We start from the raw sequence: 20,223 nt of genomic DNA, 5'->3' as shown, positions 1-20,223 counted from the left end.
CAGGCGCTAAACCCCTGCGCCACCCAGGGATCCCTAAGCACTGACTTTAATAACACTTTCCTTACTACTGTCTTGGGGGAAACCCTTGAAAAGCCCTACCTACTCAAAAAAGGAGATAAACTGAACAGGGGTGGAGTCTTTTTGAATGTCTGTAAAAAAAGACATTAAAGTGTCTAAGACATTCACTTTGACTTGAAGAAGAGAGTTGGTTTTCCACATAGAAGATAATTTGAAGAAGGAAACAAAAACTGTTTTCAAAAGGCTATTTAATTTTCCCTTTATTGTAGTAAAAAGAACCAAGAGAATGAAGCATGTCAGAATCTGTCATTTATGGACCACGTTGGCGTATTTTTTAAGATTTTATTTATTTATTCATGAGAGACACAGAGAGAGAGAGGCGGACATAGTCAGAGGGAGAAGCAGGCTCCCCACGGGGAGCCGGATGCAGGACTCGATCCCAGGACCCTGGGATTGTGACCAACCACTGGACCACCCAGGTGCCCCAGATCACAGTGGCATATTATAAAAATTCAGAAATCACTCCTAATGAGAAAACTACCAATTACCAAATCGGCAAATCTTACTCAATTCAGGTGCAAGGGTAGAGAGGTTAAGGTGGCTTTGCTCTTCGCATGGCAGTAGTGCTGTGTGATGCCCCATGTGCTGGTATAAAACAGAATTCTTCAAAAAAAAAAAAAAACAGAAAAGTAACCTAAGACTGAGGCTAATGGACACCATCACCATCATCATTATTTATATTCCGAGGTCCTGTGGCTGAGATCTTTTCTTTTTTGGATGAAGGGTTATTCTCTAAGTACTGCTGCTTAGCTACCAAATCCATTTACAGATAGCCCCTGGCATTTTATCTTGAAGATTCTGATGTGCTTCCAGTACTGTTTTTATACTTATCTGCAATAAAAAGACGATTCCTCAGAGTGCTTGGGATTTGGCCGAATCAGATTTACCATCTAGTTTCCCGACCCTATTCCCAAGTATGGTGTAATAGGAAAAGTCTCTGTGGACTCCTGTGGCAGGGTGGTGAAAATTTTGTTTTCTTTACTACTTTCCATTTCATAAGAGAAATCGTCTCAAGGAGAGGGTTTCAAATGCAATGTTGTTAGATACAGACCATTAAATATGTAGGGCTGCATTTCCAACCTATATATGTAGCCCTATGGGGAAAGTCTCCCTTTGTCATAGAAACCCACGGGATGAGCTGGTCTGTGCAGTTCTATGAATAAAAAATCCAGAACAAGAACACTTTTCCCATTTTAAAGCCAACAGAGGTTTTTAAGAATTTTATTTTTTTCACATTTGTATGTTGAAGGAATGGCCTAGTTTTTATGGTGGTATGTCTTTCAGATGACCTTAGCACCACCTGAAAATTTTATTTTCTGCTAATAATTAAGATAAATGATAGCTAGATAGCTAGATACATTCAAGAACAATATAACCTACTGCTGTGCACATCCAGAAGAGTAGGCAAACAATGTTTGGTTCTTTGGATCTCCCTGAGGTATCTAAAATATCACATCAAAAAATGTGTAATTTTGTATTTGTTTAGAGGGCTACTCTAATCACGGACATTTTTTAAAAGGCCTAGAAAATTAAGGAATTACTTGAAGGGCTGCTCTAAACTATGGTGGTGTCGGAAAAAGTTGGTAAACAGGAGATCCTTTGGAGGGGAGCTAGAATCATAATAGTGTTAGAGATGGTCTAGAAAATTAGCATGGGCTAATAAATTGAGGGGAGTACAAAGATTTCCAGAGCACTGTGCTCCCTCCTCCATATTTTCCATCCTTTTTGAAAAGAGCGAGACTTCCCAACCGGCCACACAGTTTTTAGAAAGCATTAAAACATTCTAGCTGGCCAGTTCTGTTGTAATGGTGAATTTAGGAATGATGGCTCTGAAGCCTAACTGTCAAGGTTCAAAATCAGGCCCTACTTCTTGTGCTATGTGATGGAAACCAAGTGGTTTAACCCCTCACATCCTCAGCCTCCTCTGTTCAAGTGGGGTCATGGGGACTACACAATGAGGTGTGAGTGATGGGTTTAATGTGGTGTCTACCATGCAGCTGACATCTTAAATGAAGAGGTCACAACAGAGCTGTAGTCCTCAGTCGTCTTACTATAAAGTGAAGACACCAATACCTACCTTTCAACATTTTTATGCAAATTGGAGGTAATATGGATATTATTGTTGAGTATCTAATAGGTATGGAAGCCATCATTGCTTTCGTGATTGTTATCAGCATCCGTGGAACCCCACCAGACTACAGCTTCCCAAGGACCATCCAGGTCACCTTCATGGGAGTTGCACAGGGTCCCACATTTAGAAGGGCCCAGGCTTGATTTAATGCTCTGCTACTGCCATGTTAAAATTATTAGTTTTTAACAAGAAGCCCCATATTTTTATTTTGCACCATGCTCCACAAATTATGTAACTTGTTTAGAAGACAGATTTTTTTTTTTAAACTGGGTTTATAAGCCTGGTCTACAAGTCACAAGTCTTTATACATAGTAGGTCTGCATTAAGTGTCTAAGAATTAAACTGACATTGTCACCAATGAATAACAATACAAATTCATCTATTTGAGGCCAGCTTTTGGAAATCACAGCTCTTCTTGAGTTTAAGTCTCTTTGTGGACAGGCCTTTAGCCAATCACAAGAGTCCTGATTACAGTATGCATTTAAAGGAAATTCTAGAAATGTAGAATGGGATCAAGTATTTGCAGGATCTACATTCATACTTTAGGCAAGAAGATCCATTAAATGTTAGAAATTATTTTATGGAGCCAATAAAAGTGTGGAAAAAGTGTTAGCAAAATCACTTGAGGAAAGGTAGTTACCAATGTATTTAATATTGGCACAGTTAGTAACTGACTTTAAATACTTTCCTGATCAACATAAAAAGGCATTTCAAGGGAAAGGAAATAAATTATAATGCCATTAACCATCACACATTATAGAAGTACCTATTATAAAAGCAAATCCTTTCTAACTAAGTTTCATTGTTCTGGATCTAAGCTTTTTCATAGAAATAAAAATCAAATACTATACTTGATTTCATTTTGCAATATTAATAGGATTAAAATAGCTTTAAATTTTCCTTTGACTCACTAAGCTAGAAAGTCAAGGTGCTAAAAATATATACTTTTGCTTCAAAATAGGCAGAAATGTATAACTGTAGGAAAGGATTTTTTTTTTTTTTTTTTTTTTTTTTTTTTTTTGCCAAGTGTAACACCAAAAGGACCTTTTGGGAGAAATGTGAACCAACTTTGATGCATAATTTGGCTATATATATAAACATATGTCTATATTTGTCGTGTAGCTTTACTTGTCAAAAAATATCCTAAAACTTATACAGTCACAGAAAGTATCAATAACATAAAATTTCACATCCCCCTTTTAGAACTATGGCCTTAACATTTTGTAAGGAAATAAAGCTTTGGTTAACCTTGGCTCTGGCAGACCTCATTAAAATAACAGTCTGTCAGTTTCAAGTTTAAAATAACAGGGTTGTCAGTTTTATATGCAGTAGAACAATCTACAATTTTATTTTCTGGGAAGCCTGTGGGAAGTGCCGGAAGGGGTGGAAAGATTGGGCAACACTGCCATCTGGTGGTTGTGTTGGAAGGCTGTCTCTAACCACCTACAGGTGTGGCTGGACTGCCTTGAAGGAAAATGTGGGAAGATACTGGGCTGCCTTGAATTTAATTTCTTTTGTTCAACTTTTCCACAGCCTTTTGTCTTAAAAATGCATGCACATGGCCAAAGCCAATATGCAGTTTATAACTCAAAATTACAGCAAATCAATAAGATACTCTCTGCTCTTTGGTAACCTGTAATTTCTGCATATCAATGGCTTGATGCCATTAATTTTCAAGAGAATAAGTCTTGTGAAAAGAAGGGGATATGGGAAAAAAATCTTTAAGATTTTTTAAGGGTATCTTGAAAGAAAGTCTTCAGAGTCTTCATATATGAGTTGTATACTTTTCTGGATGATTATTATACTTTAATAAAAATAAACGAATATAAGCCAAAAAAAATCTCTGTCGTGTAGGGAAAATATTGGCAGATGTCACAAAGCTGAATGCAACATGTTCTCACTTATATAAATGGAAACAATTCTAGGGAAATGCTGGATCTTAGCCAGACTTCAAATATAACCTAATTTCAGTTCAGTTTTTTCCTGGTCCATTTTGGTCAATTCATTGAGGGGAGGCAGTGTACAACAGGAGAATGGCATCAAAGGAAACAGATAAAAATGAGTTCTGCTGATTTCAAGGGCAGGCTACCCAAGGAATTCAGAAGGACATGCAGAATGCTTTAACGTAAAGCAAATAGCCTGCCTTCAATTCAAACAATCCAGCCACTCTTACATCACTGGCTCTGACTCCAGATATGCTCAGGAAGGCCCTCAGACTCACATTCTCAGTATGGTAGCCAGCCACATATGGCTGTTAAGTACTTGAGATGTGCTATAGACAGAACTGACATGTGCTGTAAGTGTGAAAACCACATTAGATTTTGAGACCAGTGCCATCCAGTATGGTGGCCAGTAGTCACATATGGCTGTTGAGCACTGCACATATCTGTAGATTGAACTGAGATGTGCTGTAAGCCTACAATACTCACTGAATGTTAAAGAGTACTACCCAAAAAAGAATGTAAAATATTTCATTAAAATCTTTTCATATGTATTATATGTTGAAATGGTAATATTTTGGGTCTACTAGTTTAAACTATTTCTATTGGGTATTGCTGCTTTGGACTCTCATTGCATTCTGACCCAGAAAGGCCATTCTGCCATTTTGCAGGTTGTTCCACTCCCACTAGAGCTAAAAAGGGTGATCTCTAACACCCTTGCTGCTTGTAGGAGACTATGAGAATCTATTTAGGTTACTGGATGCTTAAGACATAAAGGTGAAAGTCAAGTACAATCATATCATGGAGTCTACTCATAAGAGGAGTAAATGGCACCCCTCGTTGATGCTCCATGAGGTAAATTGGATCTTAAAGGTAACCAGATGGCTCTCAGGCAAAGGTAATTTACCTCACAGGGATAAGAACTTGATTTCCAAGAAAGAGTGCACGTTAGTCACCCTATGCCATCTGTCCCCATGGAGATATTTCTATGCATTAAGAACTTCCAGCTCCAAGTGCCCTAGCAATATATTAATTTACTAAACTTTATTAAATCTTTAAGAAGATAGTTAGGGGAGTGGCATTTTCCTCCATTTAAAAACCAATTTGTAGGGAAATTATATGACTTTGCCAAAGTTACAGTTAAAGCAAACATCTCTCCATGCACTGGGCACTTCTCTCCTCTACTGAAGAGGCTTCACATCTATGAGCTTTTGCCACTCAAGGTCCCTCTACCAAAAAGAACTCTTCCTGACTCTTCTACCTGCAAAATGCTATTCATCCCTTAAGTCCCATTTCAACTGTCACCTCTTTCTTGGAGCTCCCCTTGATTCCACCATCTACTCAGTAATAAGACACCAATTATACTCTGTCCTACAACCCATGAAAGTATGAGAGATTTACTATGCTTTTTTTATATATAAATCTTCTTTCCCTACAGAGTAGTAAGTTTCTTGAAGGCAGGACCACCTTGTATCTCTTACTGTGTGTCCAGTACATTCTGGACACTTAACAGGTGTGTGTGTGTGTGTGTGTGTGTGTGTGTGATTGAATAGACTACCCATAAACAGACCCAGAACAACCATTTCTTCATAAAATAGAGAAGTTTACAAGAGAGAAGTCCTTCCCGTAGCAATAGCTTATTTTGTAAGTAAGAGCATCTAGAATTTAAATTTCGCTTTCAATTTAATTTGAAGTCTCAGAATTTAAATTCACCCTCTGCCTGCTTTACTTCATTTATCTATCGATTCATTCATTCATTTGCTATCTATTGAGTACTACTATAAACCAAGCATTGTGCCATATAGGACACTAAACTCCTAGGATGTGGTGAATACAAAGGACAGAGGCCCTGCCCTTAGGTCACCTGCAGTCTGGGTGGGAAGACCCATTACAATGAATGGGGACATCTGTAGGACAGGAAAAACCAGAGGGATCTCTTGGATCACATCCTGGGTGGGGGGGTTACTCTGGAGGTCAAAGGAGGAGTCCTAGGGGAGGGATGTTGGAGTTGAGACTCACAGAAGGAATTATCCACTAACTTTTGCTCTTCTCTTCCCAATGTATAGATTATAAGTTTGTCTATATGGTTCATAGACATTCTTGGGTCCTATGATTTATGTTCTTGGGTACATTTTTGTAGTATCTTGGATGTATTGGTTGTAGTATCTCATTTTGTTGTTACTCAAAATCCTTTATGTCAAAATCACTGGCAATTAAGTTTGAACCAGTTTCCAATTAGATTCATGAAGGAAAAGGCAGAACATTTTATCATATCACAAATGTAACACAATGGATGCAAAAATACCATTTATTTTGTAACACATTGTACAAGTCTACATAGTTAAGTATAAATCAAATCACACATGCCCAAAAGAGATCCTGTACTTTTTGTTACCTATGTCATGAGACATTTAGGGCAACCTATCTTTTTACTCTATATGATTTTAGAATTTCCACATATCTGATTTTTGACTGCTACCTTCTGAATACTTTCTGTGCTTCATCTAAATTACCTTTCCCATATGTGAACATCTATGCAAGTACACTCACTGGTGGATGGAATCACATTTGCAACACCTTACTTATGAAGGTCCTGCTCAATTACAGCAATCTCAGGTGAGCAAAAGAAATCTTCTGATTCCCTGGTAAGTTCCAAATATCTATTGTGCCTTCAGAAAGAGGCCAAAATATACATTTATTTCTCAGCTTTGGTGTGAAAGAATATAGCGTCAAACATTTGGAATTAAATGATGAATTCTAAAATATTCAGGAATGCCTAAATCCAAAGTGTAATGCTTTGCCATTCCTCCTCCTTTTTTTAAAAAATTAGCAGACAACTTTTAATATCCTGGATTTCATTCCCTGAAGATGAGATTTCAATATTTTAAAACTGACTTCAGGTGGTCATATGCCTATGAATCATTGCTTTATGTCAATCACAGGTAGAAGTAGAAATCCGGTATGGATTTTCTGAGTATTATCAAAGAACCCTATGAAGGAGTTGCACATTTGAAGTAATAGTTGGCAAAGAATCAGAATTTTTCACCAAGATTGAATGTTCAGAACATCAAACTTTGTTTCACATTGGCAAAATTGGGCTATTAAATATCTGAGCTTTGTCTGGCAGTTTGCTGAATTAGTGCTAATTTCCAGATCAGTCCTATACAGAAGGATCAATCCCAAGCCATTGCCAGGATCTTATTGGCTACATCAGGTAATTGAGGGAAAGTGAAGGAAATCTGTTCTTCAAACCAAAAGAAATTCCAAATTTTTCATTCCATAGTGATAGAATAGATGGTATTAGGAACAGATCAGTTATTAAATATCTGAATGGCTATAATGTGCCTTATGTAACTGCTAAAAATACTGAATTCATTCTCTTCTTTTGAGAATACATCTGAGATCTTCCTATCCTGCCTTATGAAGATAGCATATCCAATAACCCAATTTAGAATCAGCACTTTTCACAATACATGCTCTAGATCAGGGAAAATTCCTTGGGAATGTCTGCACCTACACAACCGAAATAATGCCTGAGAAATAACAGAGAGCAAAGTTAGCAATCAAGGAAGATGGAGCTGACCTCAAAAGCCAAGAGCAGAGAACGAGAGAGCAAAGACTGGATAGACCCAATGTCACAAACGAAGCAAAGGGATAATTTACCAGGTGATGGTCAGGGAAAAACAGAATCCACCCTCGGCAGCTGAAACTAGCTATAGATCACAAAGAACAAAGCAAACAAAAAGGTTGGGGGTCATCACAGGAGGAAGAACAAGAATATGTTTATGCTTTTTGGTCAAGACTTGTCCATGAAGATCCCCAGAATTGCTGAAGAGGAGAAAGTGACTTACTTTATGTCAGGCAGCGGATCTCAAGTCCTCTTTACAGTCGGCATTGATATCTGTCATTGGAAATGTTTGAATAGAGCCTAGGTGAGTACCTGTCAAGAATGCTCTAGAAGCTTTGGACACTGGGAGCTCTGCTGAGCCTCCAAATTTCATGACTCAATGACAAAACCACTCCTTGAAATTATTTATATTTTCACACTTGAGAAGTGAATAGTGCCACAAATTAGGTACCACTGTGCAAAATAATACTTTGATCTCATGCATTTCTGCAGACCTCTGTCTTTTTCGTTTCTTTTCACTATTGAATCCAGTGTTAGTTCAGTATCATCTCCAAGGTGTGTAGAATGTTTCCTACCCTCACTTGCCTAAAATGTAATACCATAGGGAGTGAGGCACAAACAGAAGTTTAGGTATAAATGTGAATATCTGAAAATGTATTGTTTTTTTTTTTTAACATAGGCTGCAAAAATCTGACATGAACAGCATAGGAAGGTATTTCTGGTTTTCCCACATTTATTCCACTGTGAGGACCAGTGTTTTGCCAAAGAAGAAGATCTCATCTGTCTTTTCAGGGTCATGCCCTGACTACAGCATCATCGCATAGTCTAGAAATTCCAAGCCTGAAGCCAAGGGGGATGACACAGACTCTAAATTTTTCATCCTAATTCCTAATCCCCTGAGAAACTCAACAAAACTAAGCATTGTCATTTTGAACTTTCAAGGATTCTTTCACTTCCTACTGATTTTTTCATTCTTCTTTGTTTTTCCTACAAAACACACATGTGCTTGTCTCCTTGGGGAATAACATGAAAAGTACCACACCACAGGAAAAAATACGTACTATTTTTTGGAAAATATGGTAATATTTTGAAATATTTTGAAAAACATGGTAAGAGACTAGCACTTATTATTGGATTCTCTGGGAATGTTTGAGAAAGCCCAGATTGTAAGGCTGGTTTTAGGTTGTGTGGTGACTCAGGCACTCAGCACAACGCTCGGTGGGTTGTTTGGCCAAGGTCTAACTTTGGATTCACTGACAAACTGTGTTCAACAGGACCCTGCTGTCATCCCAAGACTCAGTTAATGATTTCCTAAAAGGAAACATATTGTGAGGGACTTCTCCATGCATTCCAGGACCTGCCCAAACATTACGCGATAGACAATCTAAGACATGAAAAATAGCTTTGAAGAGTTTCACGGACTCAAAAGAAATGAAAAGTTGAAGTTCTGGTGAATAGAATGCTAAAAACCATATCAGCAGAAGGGACTTGAGTCCAGACTTGAACATAAATCAAGTAGGTAGATGGAGCAAGTCCTGCATCTTCACCTTCCCCATTGAACTAACTCTGACGTTAGTAACCCCTACTTCCTCAAGAATATTAGGGGGATTGCATTTACAGATAATGGGCCACATCAGAAGAGTTAGTATTCCCTCTGAGTCTTCAGAACTTTAAATACTCTAGACTGTCTGTACATGTTTTCAAGTGAGTGTGAGAAGTTGTGAACAGGTTCATTCACAGACTTCTGTTTGATCACTGAAGGAATATACCTGGCTTGAATTCTAATGCAGGTTCACACAGTGAACTGAATGACTTGGTGCTGTAATAAAAGAACATTCTTCTCTAGAGTAAAGCCGGACAAGGTCACGGTCTCTGAAACTGGATTATTAAACTCTCAGGTTGCAAGAATAATATTATATATTGTGAATTTCCCTTAACTTGACCAAGTAAAGTGGCCTTGTCCATGAGCTAAAAGTGAGGCTGACTTTGTTTCTTTAAACAGATTGTTTTCCCAAGCTAACAAATGACCTTCAGCCTATAAAATATTCACATTGTTTTTCCCCCTCAATATGTATTATTTAGTGTATAGTCCTTTAAATATTAACCATCTTTTTTCTAAAGATATGGTATATATTATTTACATCCAGCTACATTATGTTTTCACACAGATGAAATAGGTACACTGGAGTCTTTCTGAAATCACGAACAAATAGGGCATCTGGCCAGGTGCACACAACAGGTACCCAGGGAAGTGAATTCTGGTGTAGGCATGACTGACAAAGGACAGCAGGTGGCCATCTCATAGTTCACTTCTCACACTTCACAGGAAAGATCCAGGAGAAATGAAAGGGCCAGCATAGATGGACTTTGGGCCTTAGGTAGGCAGATAGAGAGCCATGGGCAAAATCTCTTAGAGGAGATCAAATGTGCCCCATCAAAGAATCCACATAGGAGACAAAGGTAATAATAGTTCAAAAACACCCCAAATCAGTATTTAATAGGTCACTTGCTCAGAAAACTGAAAGGAAGTTACTGGAAATGGTACAGCTTTATGAGGATTATAAAGACTGCCTAAGTTGGGATTCATTCCATTTTTACTTAAATCCCCATGTTTTTTCCCCAAACCAGCATTGCCTTTGAGATCTCTAAGGCTCTTCCATCATACTTGTGTAAATTACACCAAAAATGACATTTGAGATGACAGGAGGCTAGAATTCTAATTAGAGGATTGGAGGGGCCATCTGAGATCTCACTCTCACTCAGGGGATAATCAGGTCAAGAGAAAGCACATTTTTGGAAGGCCTGCAGAATTTGTCCATGTCTTCCTTATTCTCCAAAGGGAAATCCAAGAAGGCAGTAGCTGGCAGATAATCGATCATTTTTGAAATCTTACTTCCCTTAGCAGATAATCGGCAGTGCTATTCATGTATTTATTCACTCAACCAATATTTCTTAAATACCCAGGACATGCACAGCACTGTTTACCAAGGCTCTGCTGCAGAGCAGGTGTTCCCTGGGAAACATGAAAGCACAGATGCTCCTTGGCAAAAGGAGGAGCTGAAGACCAGAGCAGTGGCTAAAAGCAATGGCTTCTAGATGGATAAAATCATCCCATTGTTGGAAGTGAAAACCTGGAGGACCATGATGCATTTCTTGTTTTTAATCCCTCTAAATAGAAATGACTAATTATCCAGTTTCCTAAATTGTCCCCATGGCAAGATTCAGTAGGCACAAAAGAGCAAATATCAGCAAAGACATATTTGCTTGAGAGGGAATATGATTTTCCCTACAAATTTTCAGGCAAATTGGTATCAGTACTCTCATAGCCCTTTGCTTAATCCGATCATATTTGCTCCATGTCTGTTTATCCTCTCCTACTCCTACACAGGGACACTAGGAACCCTTGAGGGGTGACGACTATGTACTGGCCATATTTGTATCCCCAGAGTATAGCATAAAACCTGACTTAGAGAAGGCACATAAGAAGTGTTTAATAAATGAAGCTACCAACAAAAGCCTTTTTCTTATTTTAACCAATGCAATGGAACTTTTTCTGAATTATACTTTCCTATCTCATTAAACTGATTTCATTGAATGTTTTTGCTTGCTAAGTCACTGATTCAAAATACATTGTGTCAGTCCCTTTACTACAGATTGGCAAGCTCCGAATTCTTTGGATCTCATATCTCTAAGAGCAAAAAGTCAGAATCATAGACCTCAGTGCATTTATAACTGTTTATGCATAAATTATACATAAGTAGTACTGAACTAATGTATTTTCTATAACATATGAAGGTATGCAAAAAGTAGAAACGTTTGAAGAAAGAGGTAAAACAAAGAACCTTTATTCATTTTATTTTGTAATGTTGTCGATGTACCAAGAGTAAGTCTGCCATTTCATTGCTTTTCAATTGTGCTTGCACTGTTTGAAATGAACAAAATCCAAAGTTTCTTTGCAGAACTCATTTTAAGCCACTCATCCATTTAATGAATTAGTTAAAACTACATAATCTAATCCATAAGTGCATTTAACCAAGACATGTGAACTGCAGTAGATTTCAATACCTCAGGACCAAGCTAATGGGAGGTGCCACTATGAGCCCCTTTCCACTCTGGAAAAGTCTTACAAGATAATTGAGAAATGGCCATCACCATATGGACCAATTAAGAGACATATCAATTTATAGATCAATTAAATATTAGGAAAACTTAATTCCTCTTATTTTTTATATTTAAAAAGTAAAAATAGAATTTCTCTTGTTTTTACCCTGAATCACATTGAATCATCTTGCAGACCACAGGGGTGGATACATACCTCCACCAACAACCCAACACACATGCTCCAGAGACGATGGCTATAGGACATGTCCTTCTTAAGCCTGCTGGCGAAAAATAACAACTCTGAAGCCTACACTTGATTTTGAATCTCATGGCTACCATTTACCTGATGCGGGACAAGTTTTTTTTACCTCTCAAGACCCCATTTCCCATTCCCAAACGGTATAATGATAATACATCAGCACAGAGTTGAGGATTGCACATGAGTGCTTTAGCCCAGTGACAGATCGCACTCAGCTCCCAACTGCTTTGTCAGTTACTGCCCTCTGCCAAATTCAGCAAGGCTCTTAAACACCATATCTCCCAAAAACAAAGTCTCATTTCTTTTCCCAACTTTTCATTATTTTTAACTTTTCCAAAAAATACTGAGGTGGTTGAAAATAAATAATAAAATGAACACCCATATACCTCTCATGTAGACAAACTGATGGTTGATTTTTTTGCTATTTTCAAGTAAGTAAAAAATGAAATAACACTTTATTCCTAAATATCTCAACATAAATCTTTTAAAGGAAAAGATGGTCTCCTGCATAAACACGGTACCATGATTACACTGAAGAATATTATTGGTGGGACGCCTGGTGGCTCAGTAGTTGAGCACCTGCCTTCAGCTCAGGTTGTGATCCCCGGGTCCTGGGATAGAGTCCCGCATCAAGCTCCCCACAGGGAGCCTGCTTCTCCCTCTGCCTATGTCTCTGCCTCTCTGTGTCTCTCATGAATAAATAAATAATAATCTTTTTTAAAAAAGAATATTATTGGTAATTCAGTAGTATCATGTACTACCTATTCTGTATTCAAAATTCTCCAATTTTCTCAAAACTCTTTCTTATAACCAGTACTTCCAGTCCACATGTAGCATCAGGTTGTAACATTTTTAGTTTCTTTTCTTCTAGGACGGTCTTTCTGCCTTTCTACAGTTTTTACCTCTTTTGAAGAGTTGAAGCTGGTTTTCTTATACAATATCCCACACACTGAATATGACTGATCATGTATGTATTGCATTACTTTGCTTGGCCCTATACTGCCAAGTATTTCCTGTAAATTGGAACTTGGTAATTCAGAGTCTTGATGAAATTCAAGTTTAGTATTTGGGACGAGATCATTTCTTAAATGGAATTGTCAGATGCCAGTACTTGGATCATCCTTTCTGCTCTTCGGTTTTGCTAATCCCTTTGTTTTGGCAATCTATTCCACGTTGTCAGCTTCCTCCCTCTTTTGTCTAATTTTGCAGTTCTGGAAAGGTGGGTATGATAATGGTAGCACTATCTTCCTCTAGTTAAGTAGTCATTGACCTTCTGACAAGCCTTCAACAAAGAGTCAATGCTTTGACTGGAGCTAGGAATTGAAATTATCAGAGATCAGAGTAAACTCCAGACAAGTCCTAGAAGAGAGCCATATTTTCCTGGTGGCCGCCAACAGTGTGTATTTTGATCAGAGGCCTGCGGCATGACAGAAGTTGACTTTCAAAATCCCTCAGGGGCATAGATGTGAAACATGTAATATTCAGGTATTACTGGTATTACTAATATTCCAGCATTATGAACATAAGACAGGACAAATGGTAAATATAACTTGCAAGTATTTGCAAAAGTTAATTTGTCCAGGAATAGCTTATGTGGGAAGCTGAAAGACATTGCTGCAAACTCCTTATTTGAGTCCAGATCTTTGTTCTGATCAAGTCTTCATTAGTAGCGAACTAAGATACCCTATACTTCAGTGACACATTTTTATCAACAGTTCTTGCTAGTGGAAAGCTTAGCTCCCTGTTGTATGCACTCTAGTTTCCAGGAAGAAAAGTGTAAGAACAACTCAAATCTGGGGCTACCACAATGTATTCACACACATTATTCAGACATAAATATAAGAGGGACGCCTGTGTGGCTCAGCGGTTGAGCATCTGCCTTCGGCTCAGGGCATGATCCCAGAGTCCTGGGATCGAGTCCCACATCGGATTCCCTGCATGTGGCCTGCTTCTCCCTCTGCCTGTGTCTCTGCCTCTCTCTCTCTGTTTGTCTGTCATGAATAAGTAAATAAAATCTTTTTTAAAAAGATAAATATAAGAGAATAAGAGAAAATATTTCTAAATCGTGTAAGGAATGAAAAACTTGCTTGATACTGAAAAACAAACTGCAATCATTTGGATATCTTTGGAATCAAAGGCATGTGCCTCTCTAGTGTCTAATAGGGTCCCTTTTTTTCAGCTTGTCTGCATCACCACCCTCGGCTGAAAGTGAATTGGCCGATGTTTCCATGCAGAATGTTAAAATCGCATTTGCATCTCTTGCTGCTGTTTTGCTGTTATGTCCTCCAATCACTCAGTGAAAACGCCTGGCTACTGCAATGCCACAGTGAACACGACCTGATTATAAAGTGTCCTGTGGTGACTCAGAGAGGACCCCACACTCTTCACTTAGCTAGATACAACCCACCTTTCCTCCTGACCTTTTAACATGAGTGCACTTTGTGGAACCACACTATTTTGTGTTAGCAAGATTGTCTGCTGCCTTGTAATAGATTGAGATAATGAAATCTATTTATCTATTGAGCACCTACCACGTGCTAACACATGTGTGACCAACCTGTCTTCGTTTGCCAGGACTTCCCAGTTGTTTTTTTTTTTTTTTAAAGATTTTATTTATTCATGTCAGAGAGAGAGAGAGAGACAGAGAGAGAGAGAGGCAGAGGGAGAAGTAGGCTCCGTGCAGGGAGCCCGACGTGGGTATGACAAGCACTGAGGATGACAAGTTAGAACCCTGTACCTGTGTCAAGAAGCTGGTGACCTTAGAATCAGAGAAGTAAGCCAATTACAAAATTAGAGTAATCAGTACTTAAAATCATGAACAGGGCACCGTGGACACAGAAAGTTGAATCTAACTAACTGGAAGACCAGAGATGCTCCTTGAAAGAGACAATGCTTGAGTATGATTTAAAGAGTGAGCAGCATAATATATGCAGTGAAATTTTGCAAGACTCAAAAGAGGAGATATCGGTGAGACATCATGCCATTTTATTCTTTCTCTGTGTCTCCGAATACATATATGTTTGGTTCAGATTCCCACAGTGTAAAGGTGGGATCTTAGCATTAAATAAGCAGAAAAGAGAATGGTCATTCCCAGTGTACTTTATTATGGAATGGAATATACCTTACAGTATTTCAGTACTGAAGCTAGTGACAGTTTTCTCAATTAATTATGAATATGTAATGCCTGTTTCTTTTTCTGGAGTTCGTGTTTAAGAACTGTGAGAATGAGTAGCTTAGTGGTGATAGCCCAGGTTGCAAAGGTGAGGGACACCACCAATGTGGCACCTTGCAGAACAAATCAAGTGAAGGGTTTTATTTTTGACAGGTTTTATTTTGAAAAAAACTCAAATGTACTGAAAAATTGCATTTAAAAAAAATTGCACACTCCCATCTAGATTCATTCACCATTAAGAATTTGCCGCATTTGCAGGGCACCTGGGTGGCTCAGTCAGTTGAGCATCCAAATCATAGTTTCAGCTCAGGTCATGATTTCATGGATCGTGGGATGGAGCCCTCCATCAGGCTCCTCACTCAGCAGAAAGATTCTTGCCCTCTACCCGTCCTCCTTCTCATGTGCACATGTGTTCTCTCTCTCTGTATCTCAAATAAGTAAATAAATCTTTAAAAAATTTTGTCACATTTGCTATCTTGCTCTATCTCTAAACATCTATGTGATGGTGATAATGATGATTCCTGAATCATTCTAGAGTAAGTTGTGGGAGCATAACCCTTTAACTCTGAATAGTCCAGCATGTATCTCCTAAGAACATTCTCCTTTATGAGCATGATATGAGCTCGTATTCAGAAAATTCAACACCAATAAAATATTATTTAATATAGAGTCAACATTCAAGTTTCGCCAACTATCTCCATAATATCCTTTCTGGCAATTATTTCTCCAATCTAGTGTGCAATCCAAAATCATATACTGCATTTGAATGTCATGTGTCTTATTCTTCTTAATCTAAAAGAAGTATTCAGCTGTGTCTTGTCTTTGACTGACATTTTTGAAGTGTACAAGCCAGTTGTCTCATAGAATGTTCATTAGCCTGGACATTGTGTTTATCTAATGAGTCCTCATGATTGGATCTGGATTATGAATTTTAACTACATAAGTAATGTGTCCTTCTTGTCACGTCACATCTGGAGGAAGCCCAAGTCACTTTGTCCCACTACTTTGATCACTTGGTTAAGGTGGGAGCCTGCCCAATTTCTTCACTGTAGAGTGACCAGCTTTCCTTTTGCAATAATAAGTATCTGTGGGGGAACACTTTGAGATTGTGTAAACCTCCTAGGCCCCATCAAACTTCCACCCAATGTATTTTGTACTAGTTTGTTAGGGCTGCTATAACAAAGTATCACCAAGTGGGCAGCTTATAACAGATTTACTGTCTCACAGTTAAGAGGTTAGAAGTCTAAGATCAAGGTGTTAGCAGAGTTGGTTCCTTCTGGGAGTGTGAGGGTGAATCTGTTCCCTGACTCTTTGCTAACTTCTGGCAGATTGCTGGCAATCTTTAAAGTTCCTTGGATTGTAGATTCATCACCTTGATCCATGCCTTCATCTTCACATGGCATTCTCCCTATGTATATCTGTCTCTGTGCCTAAGTTCCCCCTTTTTATAAGGACAAAGTCATATTGGAGTAGAGCTGACCCAGATGATTCCATTTTAACCTGATTTTCTGCAACAGCTCCATTTCCCAATAAAGTCACATTCACTGGTACTGTGGTTAGGACTCCAATATCTTTTGAGAGGGACTCATCTATAGATAACACTTGCTGATATCAATTATTACTATGATGGTTGCAGAATGGTGATTTTTCTGTCACTCTTTCAACATTTATTAGTTGGCTTTTGGGGATTGTGGCTTTTTGTAATTGATAAACAGAATGTGAATCTATCTACAGCTGGATAGAAATGGCCACATGTCTTTCAAGTAAAAAATACAAAGCAAATAAAACACGCACACTCATCTGTGCCTAAAGTGATAGCAAAGAAGGACTAGCTCTCACTGCAAAACTCTTTACCCAGTCAGACTGGCTGGAAGGAGAGCCAGGGTTAGGGTAGCCCATGGACCAAAGTCAGAATCAATGGGGGAAATCAGAGAGTGCAGGTCTCAGGCCATCCTAAATATTTCTTGTGTGTAAGCTACTTCTTGGAATATCACTACTCATGGATTATTTTCATGTTCTAAAACAAAGGTAACATCACTCTGTTTAAGGGTGTGTACCAGGGTCTCAAATTCAGTATTCTGGCCATCTTCAGCCCTTTGTGAATGAGCAGATATTTCTCAGTACCAAAGCCTCTTGTCATCAGAATCACAGGAAGCAAGGTCCAAAGACTGTATAAATCTGGAACTATTGAGAAACATGATTGGGACACAGATCCCACATTCCTTTCTGTTTACTATTAAACGTCAAAAAAGATCTTCAGAATTGTTTTCTAAAACTCTACACTCCTTCCACAGTAAACAGAGAATACTTTATTTCCAAAGGCAATGGATCGCAAACACATGATGCCATTAAGTCTCAGTGGCTGTCCCTTCTACAATGCTGTGTAGGTACGCTAGAGCTGCTGTAGCCACATACCACACGCAGGGTGGCTTAAAGAACAGAACTTTATTGTCTCTTGGCTCTGGAGGCTAGAAGTCCCAAACCAAGATGTCAGCAGGATTGTTTTTTTCTGAGGCTGTGAAGGAGGGCTTCTTTTCCAGGCCTCTCCCCTTGCTTGTAGGTAGATGTCTTCTATCCTCTCTCCACATTGTCATACCTTGATGCATGCCTCTGTGTTAGGATTTCAGCATATGAATATGGGGGAACATAACTCTGCCGTAATTCTGCCAACCTATACCAAATGCATTTCAACCATCCATAGACTTTCCCAATGTTCACATAGGCAAAATAGAAAATCATAGTTGTGACTGCAGGAACCTAGGTGTCAATTTTGGAACCAAAATGGTACTGAATCCTTGTCTCCATTCTTTCTGCAGGTGAAAAGTCAGTGCTGAGCCTGAAAACACTAAAGTTGAGGTTACTAAGCTTTTCCCTGCCATCCAAAGGACTATGGGTTTTACGCTTACCTATATTCGGAATGACTTTTCTCTTCTTGCTATAGAGATGTTTACGTGGGTTTGGATTGCCTCTCACTATCCAAGTGTGTGCTGTATGAGCCTGTCCATTGGTTAAGAGCAGAGGTTACCAGCAGTTGAATTAGTGACAATATTTATTTCTTATGGAAACAAATAGACCATTGGGGAAAGCATTTTCTCTCTCAGTCCCCTGTTTCAGTGCATTTATCTGACATCCAAGCAAATGAATTCTAAAGAATATATTTAGGGAATCTGCAATAGGGAACACCTATTTCTTCCAGCCAGAGAGGGATTTGAAACCAGTTGAGATGCTTTGTAAGTTTTTAATTCAAAGCATGGGAGGACAGAGATGATGGAAAACAAAAGCCAATTACCTGAGAACTCTCTGCCAGAAGCTAGAGGAAGATTGAGGGAGGAGGTAGGGAGGCTTGCCTGAGCAATAAATCCTGCAGCATGGTGTCTCTCTCTCTCTTCCAACTGATTGAGTTTGTGCTCGTCCTATCACAGATCCTCTAACTTTCACCTGTGTTGTGTCTTTGTGTAGAAATGGGGGACACCTGGGGAGAATATTCACTCTCTTTCCTTGCTTTCTTGATCAGGTCACAGACATAAAAGAGAAACTGAAGCTCTCTAAAAAGGTCTGGTCGACGTTACCCTACACCATCTGCAAGGATGAGAGCATGACAGCAGGCACGTCCAATGAAGAAGAGTGCTGGAATGGGCACAGCAAAGCCAGGTGAGGGTGACTCGCTCTTCTGGTAGTTGAGGCATTGTGCATCCAGCCCTGGAAGGCTCTCCTGGCACAACCCTAACAGGCCTGTTTATGCAAAAAGCAGCAGAGGGTGGAGGGACAAGTCGTCACTTAGCGACAGCTGTTCAGAGTGACAGGTTTGATGGGCACCTGGGAGCACTTACTCTCAAGGTGCCATTAAGCGTGGAATCCTTGTTCTGAATGCTCGCTTCTGGATAAGGACGGAGGAATGGTGACAGATGCCAGGTTACGGATATCCTGAGATCACAAAGCGCCTTTTATGTTCACTTAATGACTTTAAGACAGCAAAGCTATTTTTATCCATAGTTAAATGTGCATGGCTTACTGTTCTTTCCATCACAAGTTAAGCAGGAAGTGAAAGTTCAACTGTAATATTTTTCACCCTTGGAGAAAAACAATTTTTGATGTGCTCATTGAAAGGGTAAGGGAAAAAGAAATGAGCAAGGGGCAGCCGGGAAAGTGTTCTCGTAGGTTCCCTGCCTTGAAAAATCCCACTGGGATCTCCTGATGAGTGATGGCTCTGTTTTCATCCTGCTGCTCTGCTGCCCAGTCCTCCTGCACTTGATATAGAATTTCTGAATTTCTTAATTCAGCCCGGAAATGGGGTTGGCCTGAGTTTTCATAGGGTGGAGGAGTTGGACAGGAGAACTGGCTGGGAGTTGGCAAGCAGGGCAGGACACCGGGAGAGGAGACTGCCCGAGCACGCCTCAGCGAGGGTGCAGGTGGGCAGAGCAGCTGGTAAATTGGACTCAAGGAATCTTTGGGGATTGGCCAGCAGGTGGAGAAGTTAAGGGGGGAGGGATCTGTTCTGGGCCTTGGTGGGGGTTTTCAAGCAGATGAAGCAACTGTGATCAAAAGGAAACTGAAAGTTACATGGATATTAAGTTCAGAAGAAACTGCAGAAGGTAAGCAGGGGTGCAAGTGAGGTGCTCATTAGGTGTTATTTCTCACACTGCTGAGTTGAATTTTTTAGCATCTATCAGTAATGATATTATTAGCCATACTGGGGAGAGCTTAGCGAGGCAAAAACAAGACAGCTATAGAAAGAGCTGTAATCATTTCAAGATGCTCCAAAATATCAATGTCCAAATCTTAGATCATGAGCGTAGACAGATATTTGTCCTATCAACAACATGCCCCTCAAAAATGCTTAGTAATTTATCAGTGTCTGGTCTTGTAGGAAGGAGACCTTTGGCCAGCAAATTCATCTGTGAAATTTAATGACTT

The 20,223-nt window shown here is 39.2% G+C and overlaps 1 protein-coding gene across 2 annotated transcripts in view; it reads left to right on the top strand.

The window, feature by feature from the left end:
- The window catches only part of GPC6 (glypican 6), a 1,088,426-nt gene that overhangs the window by 1,047,298 nt on the left and 20,905 nt on the right, over positions 1-20,223 (top strand). For both annotated transcript variants that reach the window (XM_072782620.1, XM_072782621.1), the window contains one exon: positions 18,824-18,960. In XM_072782620.1, the coding sequence (XP_072638721.1) occupies positions 18,824-18,960 (137 nt within the window). The remainder of the gene's footprint in view (positions 1-18,823; positions 18,961-20,223) is intronic.

This window comes from Canis lupus, chromosome 17 (genome assembly GCF_048164855.1).
Source record: "Canis lupus baileyi chromosome 17, mCanLup2.hap1, whole genome shotgun sequence".
Taxonomy (NCBI): domain Eukaryota; kingdom Metazoa; phylum Chordata; class Mammalia; order Carnivora; family Canidae; genus Canis; species Canis lupus.
Note: the sequence above shows the minus strand (reverse complement) of the source record. Positions and strands in the feature narration are given on the sequence as shown.